The 26,605-nt window shown below is 45.4% G+C and overlaps 1 protein-coding gene across 1 annotated transcript in view; it reads left to right on the forward strand.

The window, feature by feature from the left end:
• MARCHF4 (membrane associated ring-CH-type finger 4) overlaps positions 1 to 24,388 on the forward strand; it is a 133,897-nt gene extending 109,509 nt beyond the window's left edge. The window contains exon 4 of the mRNA XM_077449649.1: positions 23,637 to 24,388. Coding sequence (XP_077305775.1) covers positions 23,637 to 24,001 — 365 coding nt within the window. The 3' untranslated portion in view covers positions 24,002 to 24,388. The remainder of the gene's footprint in view (positions 1 to 23,636) is intronic.
• The last annotated feature ends 2,217 nt before the right edge of the window (positions 24,389 to 26,605 follow it).

Below are 26,605 nucleotides of genomic sequence, written 5' to 3' on the forward strand. Positions count from 1 at the left end.
AACTGGATTTTTTGGGGTGCACAAGGGTCAAACAATGGCACAGGTAGCTTTGATGCTCAGACATAGGATGTAGGAGACATATGGACATAGGCGACAATCTGAATCTGGGATGGACCGCGGTGCCATTAAGGAGAGCTGTTTGCTGATTGGCTGCTGTGCCAGCACTCTGGGAAGTGCCAGTGGCAGGCCACCTACAGGTCCAAAAGCGATAAAAAAAAACCTTACCAACGTTCTTACCCTTCCAAGCCTCGTCTAAAACGTGAGTTAAAATTCTGCCCCGAGTTCCATTTTTAGTTTTCTACATGAGCCAAACACGAGCGCCGAGCCGAACGTCCCCCCTTTTTTTTATATTATCCATTCTTTGTATGCAAATTAATCACAGATTCCAGGCTGCGGTTTTGATGGCTGTGCGGCGCCGTAGGCTCGCTCGTGTGGTCATAAAACGGGGAAGTCGGATGGAAGTGGCGTTGGCGCAGTGTTGTCTCCGCTGCTCTCATTATGTAGATTGCTGTCTCTCCTCCGCTCAGGCTCACATCCGTCTGATCTTGACAGATGGTAATGGTAAGCAATTATTTACTCGAGTGTGTTGCTGTTTGTGCTTTCCGTGCTCTATTGTTCACTTTGGGATGCCAGAGACGCGCGGCGTGGAATGTTAACGGTTAGCAAATTAAAAGAAAAAGGAAACGCACACTTTTTGATGTATTTATTTTCTGTGTTAGCGCAGAGGGCGCCGGCGCTTAAAGAACATTGCGCTAATTTGTCAGCCCGCTATAGCGAAAAATATAGTATTTTTGTAACGATGTAATTATTACCTGTAATGATCGCGTTTTATTTCCGACGCTTTTTGTTGAACGTTTTTCTCTACATTTTCACACAAAAGGGTGGTGGTTACATGGCTCGGGACATTATAACTCTTACTCTACTTGGCTTACTCTAGATTTGTTTCATTGTATCTCCTGTTACAAAGACACACACTATATTGACAAAAGTATTGGGACGCCTGCCTTTACACGCACATGAACTTTAATGGCACCCCAGTCTTAGTCCGTAGGGTTCAATATTGAGTTGGCTCCGCCCTTTGCAGCTATAACAGCTTCAACTCTTCTGGGAAGGCCGTCCACAAGGTTTAGGAGGGTGTCTATGGGAATGTTTGACCATTCTTCCAGAAGAGCATTTGTGAGGTCAGGCACTGATGTTGGAGGAGAAGGCCATATTATGGCCACTAGATGGAGCCGAGGACCACTGGAAATACATACGCTATATTACCAAAAGTATTGGGACACCTGCCTTGTTGTTGGATGAGAAGGCCTGGCTCGCAGTCTCCGCTCTAATTCAGCCCAAAAGTGTTCTATCAGGTTAAGGTGAGGACTCTGTGCAGACCAGTCAAGTTCTTCCACCCCAAACTCGTTCATCCATGTCTTTATAGACCTTGCTTTGTGCACTGGTGTGCAGTCATGTTGGAACAGGAAGAGGCCATCCCCAAATTGTTCCCACAAAGTGGGGAGCATGAAATTGTCCAAAATGTCTTGGTATGCTGACGCCTTAAGAGTTCCCTTCACTGAAACTAAGGGGCCAAGCCCAACCCGCCCGAAAAACAACCCCACACCATAATCCCCCTTCCACCAAAAGATTTGGACCAGTGCACAAAGCAAGGTCCATAAAGACATGGATAAGCAAGTTTGGGGTGGAGGAACTTGACTGGCCTGCACAGAGTCCTTTCCTCAACCTGATAGAACACCTTTGGGATGAATTAGAGTGGAGACTGCGAGCAAGGCCTTCTCATCCAACATCAGTGCCTGACCTCAGAAATACGCTTCTGGAAGAATGGTCAAGCATTCCCATAGACACACTCCTAAACCTTGTGGACAGCCTTCCCAGAAGAGTTGAAGCTGTTATAGCTGCAAACGGCGGGCCAACTCAATATTGAACCCTACGGATTAAGACTGCGATGCCAATAAAGTTCATGTGCGTGTAAAGGCAGGTGTCCCAATACTTTTGGTAATATAGCGTATGTATTTCCAGTGGTCCTCGGCTCCATCTAGTGGCCGTAATGTGGTATTTTACTACTGCTGGACATGTATTTTGGTGCATTTTTGGAGTCACATGTCCCATTTTAACAGGTGCAAAAGGTTTCTGAAATGTGGTAAAAATGTGTATGCATTTTTACCGCCTTTGTGCAATAGAGCGGTGTGAAAGCCACCTATAATATTGCCAGGGGTGCTTACAACAGTCAACTTTTATTCTGATAGTTTAACCGGTCCTCTTTTTGAGACTTGTTGTTAAAATATTTATTTTTTGCTAGAAAATTACTTAGAACCCCCACACATTCATTATATATATATATATATATATATATATATGTATGTTCAAAAATTTCTGGAGGTTACCAGTTTTGAGTTACAGAGGAGGTCTAGGGCAACGCTCTACCGATCGCGGCGATACCTCACATGTGTGCTTTGAACACCGTTTTCATGAGCGGGCGCAACTTGCGTATGTGTTCGCTTCTGTACGCGAACTCGGCGGGACTGAGCACTTAAAAAAAAAAAGTTTTTCTTATTTATTTTACCTTTTTTATCTTTATACTGTCCTTTAAAAAAAATAATAATAATTGGGTGACTTTTATTCCTATTACAAGGAATGTAAACATCCCTTCTAATAGAAAAAAAGCATGACAGGGCCTCTTCAATGTCTTTTTGACCCCAGATCTCAAATTGAATGCAAAAATAAAAAATAAAGATAAAAAAATTCTCCCCTTTAACCACTTGAGACCGGCACTACGTCTATTGACGTCATGGGGTTTCGGTGGTTATATCTAAATGAGGCCACAGACATCATTCAGATATTGCCGTTTTCAGCCGGCGATTCCCTACACCATAAGAACGATCATAGCGGCTGTTCCGCCGCTTGATCGTTCTTACGGGCGGCGGGAGGGGACGCTCCCGCCGCCCTCCGGTGCTTCTACCGACTCACCGTTTCCATCGGTGAGTCGGTCACAGGATCCGACGGCCCCAGCAAGTAATCATAGAGATTTCCGGCGGACTAGATTGTCCCTGGAGTCTCTATGATTGTTCGGAGGCCGGGCGCGATGTTATGACGTCACGCCCGGCCTCGGTATTCAAATTAACGGCGCCGATCTGGCTAGGAAGCCATAATCGTTTTTTTTTTTTTTTCTTCCCAGCCTAGAGGTGAGATGGGGGGTCTTATTGACCCCATATCTCACTGTATATAGGTCCGATCGTGCCATATTCCTATTACAAGGGATGTTTACATTCCTTGTAATAGGAATAAAAGTCATCAATTTTTTTTTTTTTTGTGTAAAACTAAAAAAACTAAAAATAAAATTAACAATAAAAAATTTTTTTTTTTTTAAAGCGCCCCTATCCCCGTGAGCTCGCACACAGAAGCGAACGCATACGTAAGTCCCGCCCACATATGAAAACGGTGTTCAAACCACACATGTGAGGTATCGCCGCGAACGTTAGAGCAAGAGCAATAATTCTAGCCCTAGACCTTCTCTGTAACCCAAAATATGTAACAGTAAAAAAATTTTAAGCGTCGCCTATGGGGATTTTTAAATACCAAAGTTTGGCGCCATTCCACGAGCGCGTGCAATTTTGAAGCATGACATGTTGGGTATCTATTTACTCGGCGTATCCTCCTCTTTCACATTATGCAAAAAAATTGGGCTAACTTTACTGTTTTTTTTTTTTTAAGCATGAAACTTTGCTGCGCAAATACCGTGCAAGATAAAAAGTTGCAATGACCGCCATTGTATTCTCTAGGGTCTTTGCTAAAAAAAACATATATAATGTTTGGGGGTTCTATGTAATTTTCTAGCAAAAAAATTAGGAATTTTACATGTAGGAGAGAAATGTCAGAATTGGCCTGGGTCCGAAGTGGTTAAAAGCATTGGGCGAAAGTGAGGTTTTGACGTCGCTTCTGACCTCCAATGCTATGGAGCCGAGCGGGGGGCCATCTTTCCCTTACTTGGCATGCAGGCGGAGAGGGGACAGGAACCGATCGGCTCCCTGCCGCTACCGACATCTCCGGTAAGCTGCGGAGACAACCGGAGCGTTGCGGGAGGGGGGCCCTCTCCCGCCACCGATAACAGTGATCTTGCAGCGAATCCGCCGCAGAGACCACTTGTATCTTAAAGAGAAACGTACGCCGTTCCTGAAAATGCTAGGGTTTAACGGTAGCGTGAAAGTACCGACGTATGGTGGACATTCCAGGGGAGGGGGGGAGGGGGGGCGTCCCGCTGCCGAGTGGCTGCTTAGCCACATTGGTTGTTATGGTAAAACCACTTGAAGCCAATGACGTACAGGTACATGATTTGGCGGCAAGTGGGTAAATCCTATTTTTTTGGGGGTTAGACGTTGCCTTCAAAGTCCTATAAAGAGCAATTGTGTTTTTTTCACCTTGTAAAAGTAGTAGTGAGATCATCTTTTTGCTGTGCATAGCCTCGTACAGAGCAGAGCTGTGGGAGGGGCCCAGCAGGCTCCACCCACTACAAGCTGCCTGCAGAAAACTACAGGAGGGGGCGGAGACAAGACCGGTCACCCTGTACAAGGAGAGAGAGAGCGAGAACAGAGCCGTGGGAGGGGCCCAACAGGCTCCACCTACTACAGGCTGCCTACAGAAAACTACAGGAGGGGGCGGAGACAAGACCAGTCCCCCTGCACAAGGAGAGAGAGAACAGAGCTGTGGGAGGGGCCCAACAGGCTCCACCCACTACAGGCTGCCTGCAGAAAATGACAGGAGGGGGCGGAGACAAGACCAGTCCCCCTGCACAAGGAGAGAGAGAGAACAGATCTGTGGGAGGGGCCCAACAGGCCCCACCTACTACAGGCTGCCTACAGAAAACTACAGGAGGGGGCGGAGACCAGACCGGTCCCCCTGCACAAGGAGAGGGAGAGAGCAGAGCTGTGGGAGGGGCCCAACATGCTCCACCCAATACAGGTTGCCTGCAGAAAACTACAGGAGGGGGCGGAGACAAGACCGGTCCTCCTGCACAAGGACAGGGGGCAGCAGTGAGCGGTCTTTATTACAGGAAGTCTCACACTGGATTACTTTACAGATCTGGAAGAAATACACAAAGCTCATCAAGATTCAAGCAGTATACACATGCGGAATGGATTTAGACACTATTTACTAATCCCGAAATTCAGCTTTAATTCCGGAGTCTGGCATCCCGTCAGATCCGTATCCAGAACATCTGCATCATTCATCCAATCGCAGCACGCGCCTGTCATCTCCAGCTTTTCATTTATTCTCAATGAAAGCGATGAGATCTCCGATAAGCCATTGTGCAGCCTGTGAAGGGAGGGCAGCCTGCCAGAAAAGCTGCGCCCCCCCCCCCCCCCCCTCTACAGTTCAAAGCTGAAGATGGTTCCCAGCTGCTCGGAGGCTCTTGTCCTGCGCGGGGCTGGAGAAAGGCGACTCTGTCTGGCTGAGAGACAGCTGTCAGCGGCGCGCTACCGGAGGCTTCATGCAGCAGTGGAGCACACAGGTACATCTGGTTGGGTTTTTGGCTTGAACAGCTTCCAGCAAAGAGGCCATCGCTTTGTCAAGTTTAAAATGATGTCTATAGTCTGATTTAAAGCTGAAGTTTAATTTGTGTATATACGCTATATTGCCAAAAGTACTGGGACGCTTACCTTAAGGGCCAGTTCACACCAGACGCAGTTCTCTGCACCAAAAATGCATGCACAATGTTTTCCATGTATTCCAATGGCTCTAGTTCACACCATGCAGTCAGTTTCTGGTCAGTTTACAGTCAGTTTCTGGTGCAGAAACTGACCGGAACTGACTGTATTGGTGCAGAAAAAAGGGAACTGCATGGAACTGCATCTGGTGTGAACTGGCCCTTAGTGCTACTTCACACCAGACGCAGTTCCATTTAGTTTTGTGTGCTTTTTTTCTGCACAAAATGCATGCACAGTGCTTTCCATGTATTCCAATGGTTCTAGTTCACACCATGCAGTCAGTTTCTGGTGCAGAAACTAACCGCAAACTGACCGGAAACTGACTGCATGGTGTGAACTAGAACCATTGGAATACATGGAAAACACTGTGCATGCATTTTATGCCAAAAAAAAAGCGCACGGAATTGCATCTGGTGTGAACTGGCCCTTACATGCACATGAACTTTAATGGCATCCCAGTCTTAGTCCATAGGGTTCAATATCGAGTTGGCCCACCCTTTGCAGCTATAACGGCTTCAACTCTTCTGGGAAGGCCGTCCACAAGGTTTAGGAGTGTGTCTATGGGAATGTTTGACCATTCTTCCAGAAGCGCATTTGTGAAGTCAGGCACTGATGTTGGATGAGAAGTCCCGGCTCAAAGTCTCTAATTCATCCCAAAGGTGTTCTATTGGGTTGAGGTCAGGAATCTGCACAGGCCAGTCAAGTTCCTTCTCCAAACTCGCTTATCCATGTCTTTATAGACCTTGCTTTGTGCACTGGCCCAAATCATTTTGGTGGAGGGGGGATTATGGTGTGGGGTTGTTTTTCAGGGGTTGAGCTTGGCCCCTTAGTTCCAGTGAAGGGAACTCTTAAGGTGTTAGCATATCAAGACATTTTAGACAATTTCACACCCCCCAACTTTGTGGGAACGGTTTGGGGATGACCCCTTCCTGTTCCAACGTGACTGCGCACCAGTGCACATAGCAAGGTCCATAAAGACATGGATGAACGATCCGTTCTCTTATCCGTGGATGATCGAGTCACTCAGCGACCAAATCCCCCCGTCTCCCGCCCTTCAGCCCCGCACTTACCCCATACAGGTCGCAGGAAGCTCCTCCTCTGCGCACCCCCCCCCCCCCCCTGCTCCCGGTCAATATGGTTGCTTCCATGCTTGTGATGTACACTTGAGCATTACTGAGGGACGTAGATCAATTTAAAGAGCTAACATACGGTACCAGGTTCTCTCAGACGATCCGGTGATACCATATGAGTGTAGATCCAGGCTGCATCCTTCAACTAAGCCTCCAGGCTCCTTCAGAGAAGCCAGCCTTGTGCACGGCCTTCTCCTGAAGAGTCCTCCCCTGGGGTTCTTCAGTTACTGGGCCTTTCCCTTCAGATGAGACAGAACCGGACCACCCTTGGATCAGTAGGCCCCGAAATCCAGTCAGGCCTGTCCCTGCAGTTGTGTCGCCTCAGGCCAGCCGGCCCCGAGACTCAGGATGCATGGTTCCACACCCCAGGCCAGGAGGGACATGGGGCTGGGTCAGGAGGAGAACCAGAACAGAACAGACAGAAAATAAAAGACAGAACCCCACGTGACGTCCGTACCTTAAATACCACCCCCCAGAATGCACAGCAGGAAAACTGGGGCTGGTTCAGAGAGAACTAGTGGCATTCAATGCACCCAGCTAGACTGCGTACTCTTGCTGGCGGTGACAGCGACACCTGCGGTCAAGGAGAACCCAGTGCAACCCAGCTGGACTGGTACTGAAACCAGAAATTTAGAGACATAGTCCTGAAACCCAACTGTGGTTTCAGGCAAGTTAACTTTTCAAAAAACCATAGCGCCTGATCGTCAGGTGCCAGCGCTACATACTCCCCCTCCCAATTAGACGATGTCCTCATCGTCTGGGAAGTAAAAAAGACAAGAACTCTCAGTCCTGAAAGTCGGGTGCCTGAACTCGAAATTGGGATGAGGGATGGAAAGGAAAAAGGAAAACACTGAACATACATTACATTGAACAGTTGACATAAAACAAGTCACATAACACAAACCCCAATACCTGACTATTTACACCACCCACTCTCTGGCAGCTTGATAGGCGATCTCGGTGATTCCTGAAAAGAAAATACACAAAACAATAAAACACGTACTATGTGTACAGTTATAGGAGGCAAAGTCCCATTCCCAACCGAAAATGAGACTCTCTCTCCGGTGTTTTTGACCTACATGTCTGCGTGCAATTGTCCAAGTGTTTGTGCAGACTCCCACCACCTAGTGGCAAGAGCAACAAAATGCAAGTCCACCATACAAGTGTTGCGGCCGGTAGATGACCTTGACACAGAGCTTTCTTCTAGTAAACCTAACACTATCTAACTAGCCCCACAGTCCTTGTACTTTTTGCAGAAGAAGACTTTTTTTTCAAGCAGAGGGAAAACAGTCTTGATAATTGCTTTACCAATAAAAGCGAGGATCTGGCAAAGTTAATGTTTTCCGCTTGGCATCCACAGTGGTGATAAAATATACTACATTGTCCTTTCCTGGCCGGCAAATGACAACTTTGTCAGAGTATATGTGTCTTCCAAAGCTCCAGTGCTGAAGACACCCGGTGAAGCGTGCGGCGTCCAGAGTTCTTCAATTATTTGCAACAAGTATATGCCGTGCCTGCACCTGGCTTTCTCCATTCCTGGAGGGGCTGTTTTCTTGGATTTGTGGACTTACCTGGAGCGGTGGTTCTCTCACATTTGCAGCATTAGTACATACTGGGGGAACATTTTTTGGGTAAAGTCAAGTCAATGGTTGTAGGGGTTCCCGCCTGAGGTGATGCACTCCCTGAATTCAAAGCTAACCAGCCAGATACATTGCATGTTGCGGCCACATCATCTGCACTGGCCCATAACATTTCTTGGGACAAAGTCTCAAACAGCTCGTCATCCCCTGATAAGTCAGACAGGGAATCTATTTCTGAGTCCTGCAACTCCTCTGCTGGAAAATATTTACAAACAGTCCCACTCATTACAACTTTCCCAGAACTTTCACCCGTATCAGGAGCAGATTCCTTGGGAGCGATCTCTCCCCCGATCCGATCCAGACAAGTTCTGAGATAGGCCTCTACCGCGGCCGCAGGAGTCTTTCACGTACCCCAACTTCCTCTGAGCAGGTGTAGGGATTGTGGTAATGGTGGATGAAGCAGTGTCCATGATGTCCGGAGTGGCTCCTCCGGTGACGGTAGTGACAGCATCTCCCTCTGGGATACTGGTTGTCGTGGTCGGTATACAAGTTGCAGGCCTCGCCACAGGAGCACATACAGCAGACTCCTCAGTTGGCGATGTCCGTAGCCCAGTCCATACAGTATGCACGAGGCGGCACTGTGGGTTGCTCCACTTTAAATAGGTACTCTCCACATTTCAGACATCGGACAAGCGGCCGGAGACTTGCGACCAGTCCCTCGCACTTGCTGCAGAGCATTCCCAGTGCCTCGACATCTCCCATTGTATACAGTACAAAACACCCTGCGGCCTCAGGCGAATTCCTGTATCTGTGAGCAAAGTCCCAGGCAGTCTTACACTTGTGGCGTTTCCCACTGAAGGCATTCTGGGTCCCATGAAGGACGGTGTTCCTGGCATCCGGAACATTTTTTTCTCTTCGGGCCAAGAAAAACAACCTTTCCCTTCTTTCTCCTACGACACACTCATGCGGTGCCTCGTGCAGGAAAAAAACAGACAAGACTCCTCCCACTGGTTCCTCCGGTCACGCAACTCGCAGGCTTTTTTTCTGACCCTGCCCACAGTCTACGCACCAGGCAGTGGCCCGCAATCACTCCTTGTAAAATGGCGCAGTCCAAAAAAACAAACCCTCTACCGTATAAATTCCACACAAACAGTTCTCTTTAGTTGCGAGAGAGGTCCCGGGTTCAAATCCCAGACGAGCCCCCACATGTAGCACTGACCCCCGAAGGAGCTGCTGGTTTTATTTGGGCTTACCGTTACCTCCTTGTTTGCTTCTCCATCTAGGGGTTACCGTGGTAGATGGCCCAAAGAATGTGGAAACTGACACTGAATCTTCTTTTGGGTTATTTATTTAGAATAGAAACAGAGTCTTTCAATAAAGGGTAGAGGGTTAGGAGTGAGTTCAGGTACTTAGATTGCAAAAATAATGGAAGTCCTTAGAGAAAATCCAGAGGATAAAGGCCGTTTCACAACTGGATTTAACAACCCCCGGATAGACCTCCTCTCATTAGGCCTAGGAGCCGGTAGGGTGCTCGACAAAGTCTCTGCCACAGACTTGTGATGTACACTTGAGTGTTACTGAGGGACCTAGATAAATTTAAAGAGCTAACATACGGTACCAGGTTCTCTCAGCCAATCCGGCAATACCATATGAGTGTTGATCCAGGCTGCGTCCTTCAACTAAGCCTCCAGGCTCCTTCAGAGAAGCCAGCCTTGTGCACGTTCTTCTCCTGAAAGAGTCCCCCCCTGGGGTTCTTCAGTTGCTGGGCCTCTCCCTTCAGATGAGACAGCACCGGACCACCCTTGGATCAGTAGGCCCTAAAATCCAGTCAGGCCTGTCCCTGCAGTTGCGTCGCCTCGGGCCTGCCGGCCCCGAGACTCAGGATGCATGGTTCCGCACCCCAGGCCAGGAGGGACATGGGGCTGGGTCAGGAGGAGAACCAGAACAGGGAGAAAGGTGTGGGGGAGTTGAGGGAGGAAGGTGTAGGGGGAAGGAGGGGTTGAGGGAGGCAGGTGTGGGGGGGTTGAGGGAGGCAGGTGTGGGGGGGTTCAGGGATGAAGGTGTGGGGGGGTTGAGGGAGGCGGGTGTGGGGGGGTTGAGGGAGGCGGGTGTGGGGGGGGGGGGTTGAGGGAGGAAGGTGTGGGGGGGGGTTCAGGGATGAAGGTGTGGGGGGGTTCAGGGATGAAGGTGTGGGGGGGGTTGAGGGAGGCGGGTGTGGGGGGGGTTGAGGGAGGCAGGTGTGGGGGGTTCAGGGATGAAGGTGTGGGGGGGTTGAGGGAGGTGGGTGTGGGGGGGTGGTTGAGGGAGGAAGGTGTGGGGGGGTTGAGGGAGGAAGGTGTGGGGGCAGGGTGTTATTTGATTGGAGGTCCTCTTCACAATGGAATCAATTCTCTGGAAGAATCAATGTACGGATATAGATACATCTCAATGAAATCATCTGATCTCCGTCAGGGAAGCGGCGTCAGGAGAATAAATGATATTTAATCACACGGTTCTCCCGTTCTCGGAGGTCTGCTGATTATGAAGCGCCAATCCAGAAATGAACTCCCTCTGCCTCATTTCCTCCATCATTTACGCTCGTTAGTGTGTTTAATTACCTTTAAGTAACTTTTCCTACAACACCGGCTTTGTTTGATGTTCATTGTTACAGTGTTGTGACATCTATCATAGTCTTTCTATCAATACGCCATCAGCGCTCAGCCGCCGTACAGCTCGCTTACAAAACAGCTGACGCGGCCGCTTACGGATTTATTATTATTTTTACTTGGAGCAGTTTAATACATTTTAAATTTAAAGTTAAAAAAATGGTCTCCACTTTTGGGAACTAATTATAAGCTTAGTTTATCATATAAGATGTTATGTTATTTTGTTTTTGTACCCCTCCTGAGAACTGCTTTACTTAGTGGGTCAAAAATAAAGAATAAAGAAAAAGAGCTGCGCCAAATAATATGAATCAGTAAACCATACAACTATAAAGAAAAGTCCATGGAAACTTTATGTTGTTCAAGGAAGGAAGACGATCGCACCACAGTGATTCCACACTTCCTTATCACTATAGTGTCCCACCACCGACAAAAAAGTGCGCTTACCAGACGGTAAAAGCACAAGGAGCGTTTAGAGTACCAAGCCACCGACAGCTCCTCGCCTTCACCAAACACTTTGTCTCTCAGGAACGAACGATCCATACACTGAAGCCGCTCCACATTTTCATTAGTAACCCAGTTTCACGTTCATAATGTAAAAAGAAAAGAAGCCTCCCATAGTGTAAAAAACTTCAATGCTCTTTTAATTAATAGAAATGCACTTACATAAAAACAAATGATTTCCGCATGTAAAAAACAACCTGGCCGGCAAACAACGAGAGCCCGTCCACCTCTCGTAACACGTGGTGACGTCACAGCGTCCTCCTCTCGTAACACGTGGTGATGACGTCACAGCGGGAGGGCACGCTGTGACGTCACCACGTGTTACGAGAGGAGGACGGGCTCTCGTTGTTTGCCGGCCGGCTTGTTTTTTACATGCGGAAATCGTTCGTTTTTATGTAAGTGCATTTCTATTAATTAAAAGAGCATTGAAGTTTTTTACACTATGGGAGGCTTCTTTTCTTTTTACATTATGAACGTGAAACTGGGTTACTAATGAAAATGTGGAGCGGCTTCAGTGTATGGATCGTTCGTTCCTGAGAGACAAAGTGTTTGGTGAAGGCGAGGAGCTGTCGGTGGCTTGGTACTCTAAACGCTCCTTGTGCTTTTACCGTCTGGTAAGCGCACTTTTTTGTCGGTGGTGGGACACTATAGTGATAAGGAAGTGTGGAATCACTGTGGTGCGATCGTCTTCCTTCCTTGAACAACATAAAGTTTCCATGGACTTTTCTTTATAGTTGTATGGTTTACTGATTCATATTATTTGGCGCAGCTCTTTTTCTTTATTTTTTATCTATTTTTATGGGTGTGTATCCCACAGTGGAGCAGCAGCCTTATATCCTGTGAACATTCATTTGTAATCTTTTCTTTTTGATTATTCCCTTTTTTTGACTATTTGTATTTATCTTTAAGATTATTTTTTTGGATATTTATCTGAGAAAAATATTCAATTTTTTCTTCTTGCTTGATAAGTAAGAAAGAAATTTCCCTTTTTTTGGGGGGTCTCAGCGTGGTTTTATTTTCTTTTGTTACTTAGTGGGTCCATGGCTGTTTACCAAATCCATTCCAAATTATAAATTCGGGAAGGCGCATCAAAAAATATGTCAGCGCACGATGGTAACGCACTTTGATGTGTGACAGCACAGCAGCCTAAAGCTACAAAAATTCTGCACGTCTACATGTACAGGGTCAATTTATAAAAAAGTTACTGTGGGAATGTCTTAGCACTCACAAAGGAGCAGATTACTGTCCATTCAGACCCCTCTCCTTCAGGGGGGGTGGAAATAGCACCTTTGGTCAGTAGGAGGAGGAATAGCACCCCATCATTGGTGTCAGTGGTAGGAATAGTGCTCCATCATTGGTGTCAGTGGGAGGAGTAGTGGCCCCATCATTGGTGTCAGTGGGAGGAATAGTGGTCCCATCATTGGTGTCAGTAGGAGTGGGACCCCATCTGTGGTGTCAGTGCCAGGAATTATGCCCCAGTGTTGGTGTTTATTGATGTCTGTGGCAGGAATTATGCCCCCATTTCCAGTGGGAGGAAATGTGCCTCTTCATTAGTATCAGTGGGAGGAAATGTGCCCCTTTTATTGGTGTCAGTGGGAGGAATTGTGCCCAATCATTAATATTGGTAAAAGGAAATGTGCCCCATCATTAATATCAGTCAGAGGAAATGTTCCCCTTCATTAGCATAAGTCAGAGGAAATGTGCCCCTTCATTATTATCAGTTAGAGGAAATGTGCCCCTTCATTGGTGTCAGTTGGAGGAATAATGCCCCTTCATTGTTGTTAGTGGAAAGAATAGTTCTCCAATCATTGGTAGGAATAGTGCCCCAGCATTGGCATCAGTAAGAGGTATAGTGCCCCATCATTGAAGTCAGTGGAAGATATATCGCTTCATCATTGATATCAGTGGGTGTCCTATCATTATTAGATAATATCTGATATCATTAGATATCAGAATTAGTGTCCTATCATTGGTGTCAGTGGCAGGAAGTATGCCCCTCTGTTGGTGTCCATTGGGAGGAATAGAGCCTCAAGGGCCTGATAAGGGCTAGCAAAGGGCCAAATCCAGTCCGTGGGCCACATCTTGGAGACCTCTGATCAACACTCATTCTTTTAATGCATGCTCATTGATATATAAAGAATTTGAAAAACAAAATCCAGTATACCGCACCGCTAGCTCATCTCTATTTAACACTGTACATATTGAGTTCCTAAAGTCTCTCCTTATATGTTTCGTCCCTCAGTGGTTCAGTAGAAGAATTGATGACCCGTTCACCCCGTTCAGCAGAAGGATCAGACCCTTGGATGGTGAAGATTCTTTGCTGAACCACAGGAATGCAATGTGACCTGATTGCTTCACATTCTATTAGTGTTCATATACCTTCTTTCCCCATATACCCACAGCTGTCACTCAGACGTATGCTCCTTCTTATAGGCAGTTATTTTAAGGTAATAATATCGCCTCTCCCCGGAGACGAGTGTTAGCCCCCTAGCCAAAATAACAGGAGAAAGCTGAAATCCTTTTTTTTTTTTTTTCCATGTTCCAGTTTATGGAAAGAATTGCATGCGGCTTCGTGTGAGCGAATCCTATATGGTGCCGGTGGCCTTTTCACTCGGGAAATGACCTTTCAGGAGCCAAATCCCCGTGTGTTTAATAAACAGAGGGATGGAGCGGTGAGCGGCACTTTGCCGAGTTGTACCAGAAATGTAAAACTGTGAAAATAATTATCTCGCGGGGAAGAACTGATAACGCAGACACAAAATTTTACAAAGAATTAGCAGAGCTTACATAAAGAACAAGGCCGTGTGACTAATTCCTTTTATCGTGTACGGGGAGTGCAAATCCGGCGGTATATTGTAATTTAAAGGGACTTAACTGGTTTGCAGTGAGATAAAATTGAAATACAATTTTTAGATGGAGATGACCTTTAAATATATTGGTTTTGCTTAAAAGGAAACTTAAATCTCATTGCAGATAGATTGTAATAGGGCGTCTGATATGAATAGAGCCTATATACACTATATATACACACTGAGTATAATAGAAAGGTCTTCATGGATATTGCTTTACAGCAATGCACATGATTGGATGAGGGAAGTCAGCAGAGCTTCTACTCATTTACTAAACTCTTGAGCAACTGCACCAGTTCATACGTTAATTGGTGCGCCGGAAAAGCCATTAATTGAACGTGCGAACCAGCGCACATTGAAGTGCAAATAATAAGTACCCGCATATGTAAACTGCAACTGGCGCTAGGGTAACTGCGGTTGATAATAGCGCACGCCCAATACAATTGGTTAATTTAATCTCATTGGATGTCTCTCTCGTTAGGCAATTAGGTGTTCTCAGTTAATTAAAGAGGAAGTAAACCCTGATGAGTTTACTTCCTCTTTGATTCCCTGCAAAGGTAAAGCATAATGGACTACTATACATCGCATATTAGTCCATTATGTGTCACTTACCTGACACAGGAGCCAGCGAAGTCACCGCTGTCCCCTGTAGTCCGGCGCATCCATTTTCTCGTTGGGTCTCGCTGCTCCGCCGCTGTCATTTGGTGAAGCCGCGATGACGTCACTCCCGTGCATGTGCACGGGAGCCGCCACTCGCGGCATATCGCCGCTGACAGCGGCGTGCTCAGTGCGCCTGCGCATGCGCCGCAAACAGCGGTGCCTGTCTTTCAGCAAATATCTCCTAAACTGTGAATCTAGGCTTACCTGTAAGTCAAAGTTGGTTGTAAGGGTTTACAACCACTTTAATCCTTTTGATGCTAATCTTGTTACTATCACTTCTAATATAGATTTGAAATGTGTTTTTTTTTTTCACCCAAATCTTTCAATACATTACAAAGAACGGAGAAGTGTTTCTAAATCCAATAAATTCATATTTTTAGATCTTGACGTTTAATCACCTCAGCCCCGGAAGATTTTACCCCCTCCCTGACCACAGCACTTTTTGCTATTCGGCACAGCGTCGCTTTAACTGACAATTGCGTGGTAGTTTGCGTGGCTCCCACACAAAATTTACGTTCTTTTTTTTCCCCACACATAGAGATTTCTTTTGGTGGTATTTGATCACCTCTGCGTTTTGTTTTTTTTTGCGCTATAAACAAAAAAATTTGCGAAAATTTTGAAAAAAAAAACAAGTTTTTTACTTTTTTTCTATAATAAATATCCCCCAAAAATTATTTAAAAAAAAAAAAACATTTTTTTTTCCTCAGTTTAGGCCGATACGTATTCTTCTATATATTTTCGGTAAAAAAAAATTGCAATAAGCGTAAAAAAGTTATAGCGCAAAAGTTATAGCGTCTACAAAATAGGGGATAGTTTTATGGCATTTTTATTGATATATTTTTTTTTTAATAGTAATGGCGGCGATCAGTGATTTTGACACATTTTTGGGACCATTGGCATTAATACAGCGATCAATGCTAAACAAAATTGCATTGATTACTGTGTAAATGTGACTGGCAGGGAATGGGGTTAACCACTAGGTGGCGCTGTAGGGGTTAAGTGTGTCCTAGGGAGTGATTCTAACTGTGGGGGAAGGGGCTGTGTGTGTGACACAATACTGATCACCACTCCCAATTACCATTGGCATCAATACAGCGATCAATGCTAAAAAAAATTGCATTGATTACTGTAAAAATGTCACTGGCAGCGAAGGGGTTAACCATTAGGTGGCGCTGTAGGGGTTAAGTGTGTCTTAAGGAGTGATTCTAACTGTGGGGGGGGGGGCTATGTGTGACACGACACTGATCACCGCTCCCTATTACAGGGAGCGGTGATCAGTGTTACTAGGCAGAACGGGGAGATGCTTGTTTACATTAGCATCTCCCCGTTCTTCCTCAGCGTGAGGCGATCACGGGTATCCGGTATTCCGGCGCGCGCGCGCGTGAGCCGCCACTTAAAGGGCAACGTACAGATACGTTAGCCTGCCTGTACGTGCCCTTCTACCGCAGTATATCTGCGTGAGGCGGTCAGGAAGCAGTTAAAGGTGACCATACACTGTCAGTTAGATCTTAACTAAATTGGGTTTAGTGCAAGAGCCTGTTTGATTTCCTATAATTTGAATTAATTGTTCAAGTGCATCTTCCTATTACCTATTTTGCCTAAATATTCAGCTGTACAGAGACTGGCCAATTGCATAGTGCATGACCATTCGAAAGCAGGAGTAAACCCGCTGACGTTTTTGTTTTTTTCTGACCTGCAAGGGAAAAGTCATAATGAGCTAGTATGCACCGAAAACTAGCTCATTATGAAATACATACCTTAGAATGAGGCCCCGACATCTCACCCAAACCACGCCAAGGGAGCTGACATGTTCCCTCTGCGTTTCTTCCAGGCTTCGGCGCTGTGAGTGGCTGGAGCAGCGATATCGTCACTCCCGCGATATTTCAAAAGTCCGGCCATAGTCCGGCGGTTTGTCCGCCGCACCTAGTCCGCCGAAAAAGTCCAGTCGTGTGTGGGCAGGTCCGCTCGTTTTGTAGTCTGGCCGACCTCCGCTTCAAAGTCCGGAGGTTTGTCCGCCGGACTAAGTCCACCAGATAGTCCTATCGTGTGTACGCGGCATAACAGGTTTTCTTCTAAGATTGCCCTGTATTTGGCTCCATTCATCTTCCCATCAACTCTGACCAGCTTTCCTGTCCCTGCTGAAGAAAATCATCCCCACAACATGATGCTGCCACCACCATGTTTCACGGTGGGGATAGTGTGTTCAGGGTGATGTGCAGTGTTAGGTTTCCGCCACACATAGCGTTTTGCTTTTAGGCCAGAAAATTCAATTTTGGTCTCATCTGAACAGAGCACCTTCTTCCACGCGTTTGATGTATCACCCACATGGCTTCTCTCAAACTGCAAACAGGACTTCTTATGACTTTCTTTCACCAATGGCTTTCTTCTTTCCACTCTTCCATAAAGGGCAGATTTGTGGAGTGCATGACTAATAGTTGTCCTGTGGACAGATTCTCCCCCCTGAGCTGTGGATCTCTGCAGCTCCTCCAGAGTTACCATGGGCCTCTTGGCTGCTCCTCTGGTGAATGCTCTCCTTGCCCGGCTGGTCAGTTTAGGTGGACGGCCATGTCTTGGTAGGTTTGCAGTTGTGCCATACTCTTTCCATTTTCCGATGATGGATTGAACAGAGCTCCGTGAGATGTTCAAAGCTTGGGATATTTTTTTATAACCTAATCCTGCTTTATACTTCTCCACAACTTTATCCCTGACCTGTCTGGTGTGCTCCTTGGCCTTCATGATGCTGTTTTGTTTGTTTGTTCACTAAGGTTCTCTAACAAACCTCTTCACAGAACAGCTGTATTTATACTGAGATTAAATTACTAATTAGGTGACTTTTGAAGCCAATTGGTTCCACTAGAGTTTAGATAGGGGTATCAGAGTAAAGGGGGCTGACTACAAATGTACCCCACACTTTTCACATATTTATTTGGAAGAAATTTGGAAAACCATTTATCATTTTCCTTCCACTTCACAATTATGTGCTACTTTCAGTTGGTCCATCACATAAAATCCCAATAAAATGCATTCACGTTTTTGATTGTAACATGACAAAATGTGGAAAATTTCAAGGGCTATGAATCCTTTTTAAGGCCCTGTAAATTCAGTTCCTCTAATCTTTCCTCATAGCTGAGCTCCTCCATGCCTCTTATCAGTTTGGTTGCCCTTCTCTGCACTTTCTCCAGTTCCCCCATATCCTTTTTTGAGAACCGGAGCCCAAAAATGAACTGAATATTCCAGATACGGTCTTGCTAATGATTTGTAAAGAGTTAAAATGATCTCTCTCTCTCGGGAGTCCATACTGCTCTTAATACAAGAAAGGATTTTGCTCGCTTTGGAAACTGCAGCTTGGCATTGCATGCTATTATTAAGCTTATGATCTGCCAAAACGCCCAGATCCTTCTCCACTATGGATTCCTCCAGTTGTACTCCCCATAGTATGATGTGTGCATATTCTTAACCCCTAAGTGCATAACTGTACATTTACAGTATCAACATTAGACCTCAGTTGCCACATAGTTGCCCAAGTAAACAGTGCATTGAGGTCGGCTTGTAAATTGGAGACATCTTAAGGACTTTAATATCCAAATTGACTTGGGTACAATCAGCCTGCCCATACATGGATCAAATCTCGACCGGTCCCTGCTAAACTGGCCAAATTTCAATCCGCGTATGGCCAGGATTATAGAGGCGACTTTGGGTCATGCCTGCACAATGTGTATCCGCATGGGTAGTTTTCGTCTCCACCAGTAGTGCATATGACAGGGTGACAACTCAGGAGCACAATCCCGAGACAGCTGAACAGTCAGAAAGCACTTGAACAAGAACAAGCATGACACAATCTCAAAGTATTAAAGGAAGCTAGAAATTTCAATTAGAGTAAAAGTAACATTAACATGTTAAGGCTTAAATGGGACTTTGCTGATTGGATTTAGATCAACTTTTACAGGTTTTGCAGAACATTATTGAAGAAATTTAACACACCCAACTTGCTGTCTATTTTCTAGACTTACTTTTTGTCCTAAAGCTGTCCTGGTTCATAGGCTGAAATGGTTGCTTCTGTACATGACTGGTACAATATATCTCAAGCAAAAAATATTTAGCATGTATGTTGCATAGCAGGCTTCTCCCAGTACCTACTGGTATTGCGTTCTTCACGAACCCTCAAGCACAATGTGGCAAACACCAGCCAAGCTAATGGATCATGGGCTCTGGCTAAATACTAAACCTCACTATTGGTCAGTGAGACAACTCATCGCTTTAATGCCCTGTACACACGGTCGGACTTTCCGACGGAAAACGTGCGATCGGATCTTGTTGTCGGAAAATCCTTTCGTGTGTGGGCTCCATCTGACTTTTTTCTGTTGGAATTTCCGACACAAAGTTTGAGAGCAGGATGTAAAATTTTCCGACAACAAGATCTGATTGTTTAAATTTCCGATGGTGTGTAGACAATTCCGACGGACAAAGCGAGCTGGACTTGACCCTTTTCTTGCATTTATATCAACTTTGAGATTGAGGTCTATTCTCTTTATTGATGCCAATGATGAGGCACCATACTTTCCACTGACACCAGGAGTGGACCATAATTCCTCCCATTCCCACTATTTAATGAGGCAGCATTATTACTCCCACTTATGCCAATGAAAATGGAAAACTATTCCTTCCACTGACACCAATGATGAGACATTATTCCTTCCACTGACATCCAAGGATGGGGCACTATTCCTCCCACTTACACCAGCAATGGGGCACTATTTCTTCCACCGACATCAATGATGGGGAACTATTCCTTCCCCAGACACTGAGGGTGGGGTACTATTCCTCCCACTATTCCTTCTGCCAACATCAATGATAGGGCACAATTCTTTCCAATGACACCAACAATGGGGCATTATTTCTTCCACTGACTCCAACAACAGGGCACTATTCTTTTTCCTACGAACCAAAGACACTATGTATTTTTTTTACTCGCACCAACTCTGGGACATTTTCTACCCCCCAGTAGTCAGTCTACTCCCCTTAAGGCTGGGTTCACACTGCTGCGGGGGGAGATCCGGATGTGATTCGCACCGCAAATCACATCCGATCTCCGTAGCGATGCGAGTTCAGCCATACAGATAGTATGGCTGAATTCGCATCGCTCCCGCAGCAAACTCGCACGGGACCCTTTTTTTGGTCCGCAACAGAATCGGATCGCATGGGGGTTCACACCATGCGATCCGATTCCTGTGCGAGTCGGCAGATCGCACTGCGATATGCGGACGGATCTGGGGGTGTCATTAACATATCATTGACACTCCCAGCCGTCCGCATAGGGCAGTGTGAACTGCCGGCGGGAGTAATGCGATGCGGGAAAACGCCGCTGATTCGCGGCGTTCCCGCATCGCAGCGGTGTGAACCCGGCCTAAATCTGAAGGACAGTAAGCCTCTTTGTTTAGAAAGTTTGAAGTCCCCTGCTGTAGAAGAAGGAGTGGATGACATGTGTTATGCAATGTGATTCTTTACTAACAATTTTGTTTTCACATTGTTCTTTAAAATTCATGTTTTTATAGAGCAGAACATTGTCTCAATGCCTTATTGTAAGGGCTGTTGCATTCAAATCATTTTTTTGCAGCTGCTTTTCACCTCCATCTCTCATTCTGCTCCGTCCCAATCTCCACACACCAAATCAATACCCAATTTTAAGTACTGAAAAGGAGAAGGAATACAAAAAGGCTTAGTCCATTCATCCCGCTGAGTCCATTCAGGGACTCGGCTCCCTTTGTTTGCCATATTCGGATTACAATGCTCTTCTGCAATGGTTGTATACACTGAATTTGTGCTTTTTATGAGCTTATCGTAAAACATATCAGCGAATCGCGTGTATATAAATATGTGAAGGTACACCAAATGTTTGCAGCAGCCCTAATTTTTGCTTATGGTTGGCATTGTTTTCAATAAAAAAAACTGTAAATTAAAAAATGAGTATGTTACTCTGAGCAGCCAGTTATATTCTGCGTTTTATGTTCCTAAGGCAGAGTGGAAAATAAAATGGAGCATCTACTGTTAAGGGTGGGATCAGCGGTTCTTGTTTAAGGCACTTATATACAGGAAGCCCCACAGTGTATTCAATTCATGCACTAATTTGCTGTATGGTGAAGAGTTTTGCTGTGAATTGTCTGACTGTTTAGTGTTACTTCACTTTTTAGACGACATTTACATTGTATACTATGTGTGGAATCTCCTGGTTATGTGGCTAGTGTATGATGATCAGTGGGATGAACATTTTATAATGTCATTGCTATGGAGTCCTCTTGTGATAGCTCCCTCTGTCATTTGTTGGCAGCTGGAAGATGAAGTACTACTTTCCCTTTCCTTTCCCCTCTCCTGCTATCTTTCCATTTCCTCTTCCCTTTTTCCTTTTAATTTCCTCTTTCTTTTCCATTTAATTGTATTCCTTCCTCCCTCAAACCCCTACTTATTCCTTCCTTCCATTCTTGTTCTCTCTCTCCTTCCTTACTTTCCTTGTTCCCTTTGTTCCACATTCAATATTTCCTTCCTTCCTTACTCCTTTATTTCATCTTTCCTTCCTGCTTATGTTGCCTACATTCCTACATTGAACCCTTCCTACTTCATTCCTTAATTGTTCCCTCATTCTTCAATATGGTCTTCCTTCTTTATTCCCTTTCTTTCTCCTTCCTGATTCCATCCTTCCTTTGATTGCTACCTCAAATCCCTCCTTTGCTTCCCTGAACCATTCCTTGTTCATTCTCCCTTCATTCTCTTTCTCCTTTCTTACTTATTTCCCCCATTCCTTCTTTTCTACCCTCCTTTTTCTCTCATTCATTCCTTATTCCTTCCTTATTTCCTACATCATTTCCACCTTTCTTCCTTGTTCCCTCAAACCCCTCTATATTTGTTCCTTCCTTCCTTGTTTTTTTCCCTCCTTTCTTACTTTGCTCCTTCTTTCCCCATTTTACACCCTTCCTCATTCCCTCCCTTCATTCTTTCCTTGTTCCCTTTGTTCCAAATTAAATATTTTTTTTCCTTCCTTGCCCCTTCTTTATTTCCTCTTTCCCTCATGCTTGTGTTGCCTACCTCAAACTCTCCCAACTTAATTCCTTGTTTGTTCCCCCATTCCTCACTACTGCCTTCCTTCTTCATTCCCTTTCTTTCTCCTTCCTTATTCCCTCCTTTCTTTGATTCCTACCTCAAACCCTCCCTACTTAATTCCTTGTTTATTCCCTCATTCTTTACTACTGCCTTTCTTCTTCATTCCCTTTCTTTCTCCTTCCTTATAGCCTTCACTCCTTTCCTTGTTCCTTTTGTGCCACATTAAACATTTTCTTCCTTTCTTGCTCCTTCTTCATATCCTCTTTCCCGCCTGGTTTTGTTGCCTACATTGAACCCTTCCTTCTTCATTCCTTCCTTGAAACCTTCCTTCTTCATTCCTTCCTTGAACCCTTCCTTCATCATTCCTTCCTTGAACCCTTCCTTCGTCATTCCTTCCTTGAACCCTTCCTTCGTCATTCCTTCCTTGAACCCCTCCTTCGTCATTCCTTCCCTGAAACCTTCCTTCGTCATTCCTTCCCTGAAACCTTCCTTCGTCATTCCTTCCTTGAACCCTTCATTCCTCATTCCTTCCTTGAAACCTTCCTTCATTCCTTCCTTGAAACCTTCCTTCTTCATTCCTTCCTTGAAACCTTCCTTCTTCATTCCTTCCTTGAAACCTTCCTTCATTCCTTTCTTGAAACCTTCCTTCATTCCTTTCTTGAAACCTTCCTTCATTCCTTTCTTGAAACCTTCCTTCTTCATTCTCTTTCTCGTTCCTTACTTATTTTCTCCATGCTTTCCTTATTTTTACCCTCCTTGTTCCCTCAATTATTCCCTATTCCTTCCATTCCTCCTTTCTTTCTTCTTTTCATCATTTTCTTCCTTCTTCCCTCAAACCCTTCCATATTCATTCCTTCCGTACCATCTTGTTCTCTCACTCCTTCGTTACATTGCTCCCTCATTCCTGATTCTTATTCTTGCTCCTTTCCTTTCCTCCTCTCCTTCTTTCCTTATTCCCTTTGTTCCACATTGTATATTTCCTTCCTTTCTTGCTCCTTCTTAATTTCCTCTTTCCCTCCTGCTTTTGTTGCTTGCCTTGAATTCTTCCCACTTCATTCCTTCCTTGAACCCTCCCTTCTTCATTCCTTCTTCATTCTCTTACACATTCCCTACTTATTTCCTTCAGTCTTGCCTTCTTTTTTACCCTTCTTGTTCCCTCATTCATTCTCCATTCTATCCTTCTTTCCTTCCATATTTCCTCCTTTCTTCCTTTTTCTTCCTTTATCCCTCAAACCCTTCCATTTTCTTTCCTTCCTTCCAACCTTGTCCTCTCCCTCCTTCCTTACTTTGCTCCTTCCTTCCCTCCTCGATTGTCGCTTCCTTTTCTTTCTACCAGTTTCACTAACTTGGCTCCAGTGAAATTTGGCCTTGTATGGGTACTGCACTCTGCCATTGCCCTCTGATTATATTTAGCTGTGACTTTTGCTATTGCTCTATGTTTTAATCACACCTCTTTTTGTTTGATTAATTGCAGGATTGATCATCCATGAAGGACCTTCTGTTTATAGGATATTTAAACGATGGCAGGCCGTCAACCAACAGTGGAAGGTACTCAATTACGACAAATCGAAAGACTTGGAGGACCAGAAACTTGGGACGGGTCAGCGGCCCAGCCAACGCAATTCTTCCCAAACCAATAACTCAGCCACCCCAGCTGGCACAGCCAATAACTCCACCCCTGTCGACAGTGGTAACCATAGTAACGGCCATGCGGGAACCCTGTCGGACCATCACTGTGCGTACACCCTATTTCACATCCTCAGCCATCTTAGACCGCACGAACAGAGAAGCCAAACTAACGCCAACAGAGAGTTTGTCATGAGAGTCACCACAGTCTGAGGTTAATCCGGAGGCCTTATCTGGCAAATGCGTGCCTTTCTTTCACAACAAGAATACTAGGCCTCAGCTGGGCCTTCTCAAAGACAGAAGGCGACAAAGAGCTCGAGGAAGGTGATGTGCTGGTCCGGTCCAGTCCCTGGTCCTTTTTTTTTTTTTTCCTTTTATAAGTGCAATACTGACTGTATCCTGAGCAGGGACGCTCGAGCATGACCATTGCACCAATCCAGTCTCAAAGGTCTTGCCATCACTAAATCCTCCAAAAACAAAGGAAGATCAAAATGGTGGCCGTGCCACGTTGTTGGTTTCTGTTTTGCAGGCTCAGCAGTTCCACACAAGCACAAAGGGGAATTTACGAAGTGTTTTCATTAAAAAAGAGACTTCAGGTTCTGAGTTTGTCTGTCTTGATTTTTGTTTAATCTTTTTACTCAAACATTTTTTCACAGAAAGGGATGTTCAAGGGAAAAGAAAAATGGCGGCATAAGATTCCATTTCACAACATAACTTTGTAAGATGATGTATCCCAACAGTGAGAAGTAATATGGCATAAAAGATCATGGATAGAGAGAAATACCAATATATCCCCATTACTCAATGAAAGGCAGTGTGTGTAGAATATGACTGGGTAGACTCTTAATGCTGACGTCACGTAAAAAAAAAAAATACAGAAGGGTATAGCAAAGAAAACAAAAAAAGAACAAATATATAGCAAAAGGAAGAGGATCTAGTATAAGGAAAGAAAAGAAAGGAGTAGAAATAGACTAGGAGGTGCAAATAAAGAGAGGGAGAGAAGAGTGCTACCCCCGCTGGAGCTACTGGTGGTTTGATCCCATTTCCAGCTCAGTTCACACACAGCCAGGCACACTGCATTCTTCCTCTGGCTCAAATGATCAGTCTAGGGCAGTGGTCTCCAAACTGCGGCATGGGGGCATGCCACCCTTTTCTTGCTTTTATCTAGCCCTTGGGGATCAATTTTGTTCACTGGCCCCAATGAAGGGCACAATTTTCTCTCAGGGACATCAACAATGGGGCACAGTTCCGCTCAATGACACCAATTAAGGGCACAATTTCTACCAATAACACCAATGATGGGGCACATTTCCTACCAATGACACCAATGATGGGGCACATTTCCTCCCAATGACACCACTGAAGGGGGATTTTTTACTCCCACTGATGCTGGTACATTTTGTACTCCTGATGGCCTTAGTCCTGCCCCCTGTACTAAAGGACAGTAAACTGACCCTTTGTTTAAAATGTTTGGAGACCCCTGGTCTAGGGGATTCTTTTTGTTTTTTTATTGAAACAGTAACTTGGATAGTGATGGGGGAGCATGGGATATCCTGAAACTGTAGAGCTTGCTGACTTCTGGCTTCCCTGTACAAAATACAGGCTATATTGTACAACCTCTGGCTGCACCGTAGTCTATTGGCTGTCTTGTATAACTCCTAGCTGTACTGGGCACATTTCTAGCAGTATTGCATGATCCTGGCTGCACTAAGCTCCTGATTTTGCTTAGGAGACCAGACAACCCAACAGCCACTTCTCTGCAAAAGGAGGGGGAGGTCAGTTACTCTCTCAGTCCCAATGGTTGTCTTCCTCCCACCAACTTACATCTGGGTCCACTCAGTCTCTGGACAAGTTTCTCTTTGGTGGGCCCCCAGGTAAGCCCACGCTGGGACCTCAGTGTCTCCATTTGGCTCCTCTAGCTCCCTCTCTCTCTGCACTAGGGGCAGAGACCCCGCACAGGGGTCTCCTCCTGCAGGACTGGACCCAGAAACTCTCCCTCTGCTGCCATGCCTCAGACTACTTATGGGCTCTCCCTCCGCCTTCTGGGCACACCTCCCCAGGGATTGGCCTGAGTTCTATAAATATTCTGACTGCCTGTCCTGTTCTCCCTCCCGCTATACTTCTAGAAGCCACTAAAAGACAGGCGGGAAGTAGCAGAACAGCAGACTGTCAGCTAAGCTAAATTTACCTAGCAGCCCACTCTGAACTAGAAGGGTGCAAAGAGGAAAAGGAAGAGAAACACCGGGGAAGGGAGGAGAGTTAGGAGATGACTGCTCAGGGCCCCACTGTAAAAAGGTAAACCAAAATACATCAGACACCCGATCCTGAGAAGATCCTTGAACTCTTGTGATTCTTTCCAGGAAAACCACGTTCTACTGCAGCCTTTCTCAATAAAGGGTCTATGGAACCCTTGGGTTCCTCCAGAGGTTTCCAGGGGTTTATTGAGCAATGGGCAATTCCGGTCTCTCAGATAAGTAACTACTGATACCAATGATCTCTTCAGCCATCTGTAAGGGGGATTATTCCCAATGACCACAAATGTAAGGAGCATTCTTACCAATGACCATTACACTAATGTACTGTAAGCTGTATATATAGTAATCATTAGTAGGGCTTGCTAAATCTGGAAAGTTATTTCAAGGGTTCCTCCATGTTAAAAAGTTTCTACTGCAATGCTCATGTGTTCCATCTCTTGATTCAAGAGTGGCTCCATGTGTGCAATGTGATCCATTTCCGTGACCCATTCTAGGAGAGCGGGAGCGGGCAGTGGACACCAATGGCGAAGATTAACCATACGAGCCGTGGTAAAAAAAAAAA

Source organism: Lithobates pipiens, unplaced genomic scaffold, assembly GCF_037356315.1.
Source record: "Lithobates pipiens isolate NorthernLeopardFrog02 unplaced genomic scaffold, aLitPip1_a1.2 Scaffold_22, whole genome shotgun sequence".
Classification (NCBI taxonomy): Eukaryota; Metazoa; Chordata; class Amphibia; order Anura; family Ranidae; genus Lithobates; species Lithobates pipiens.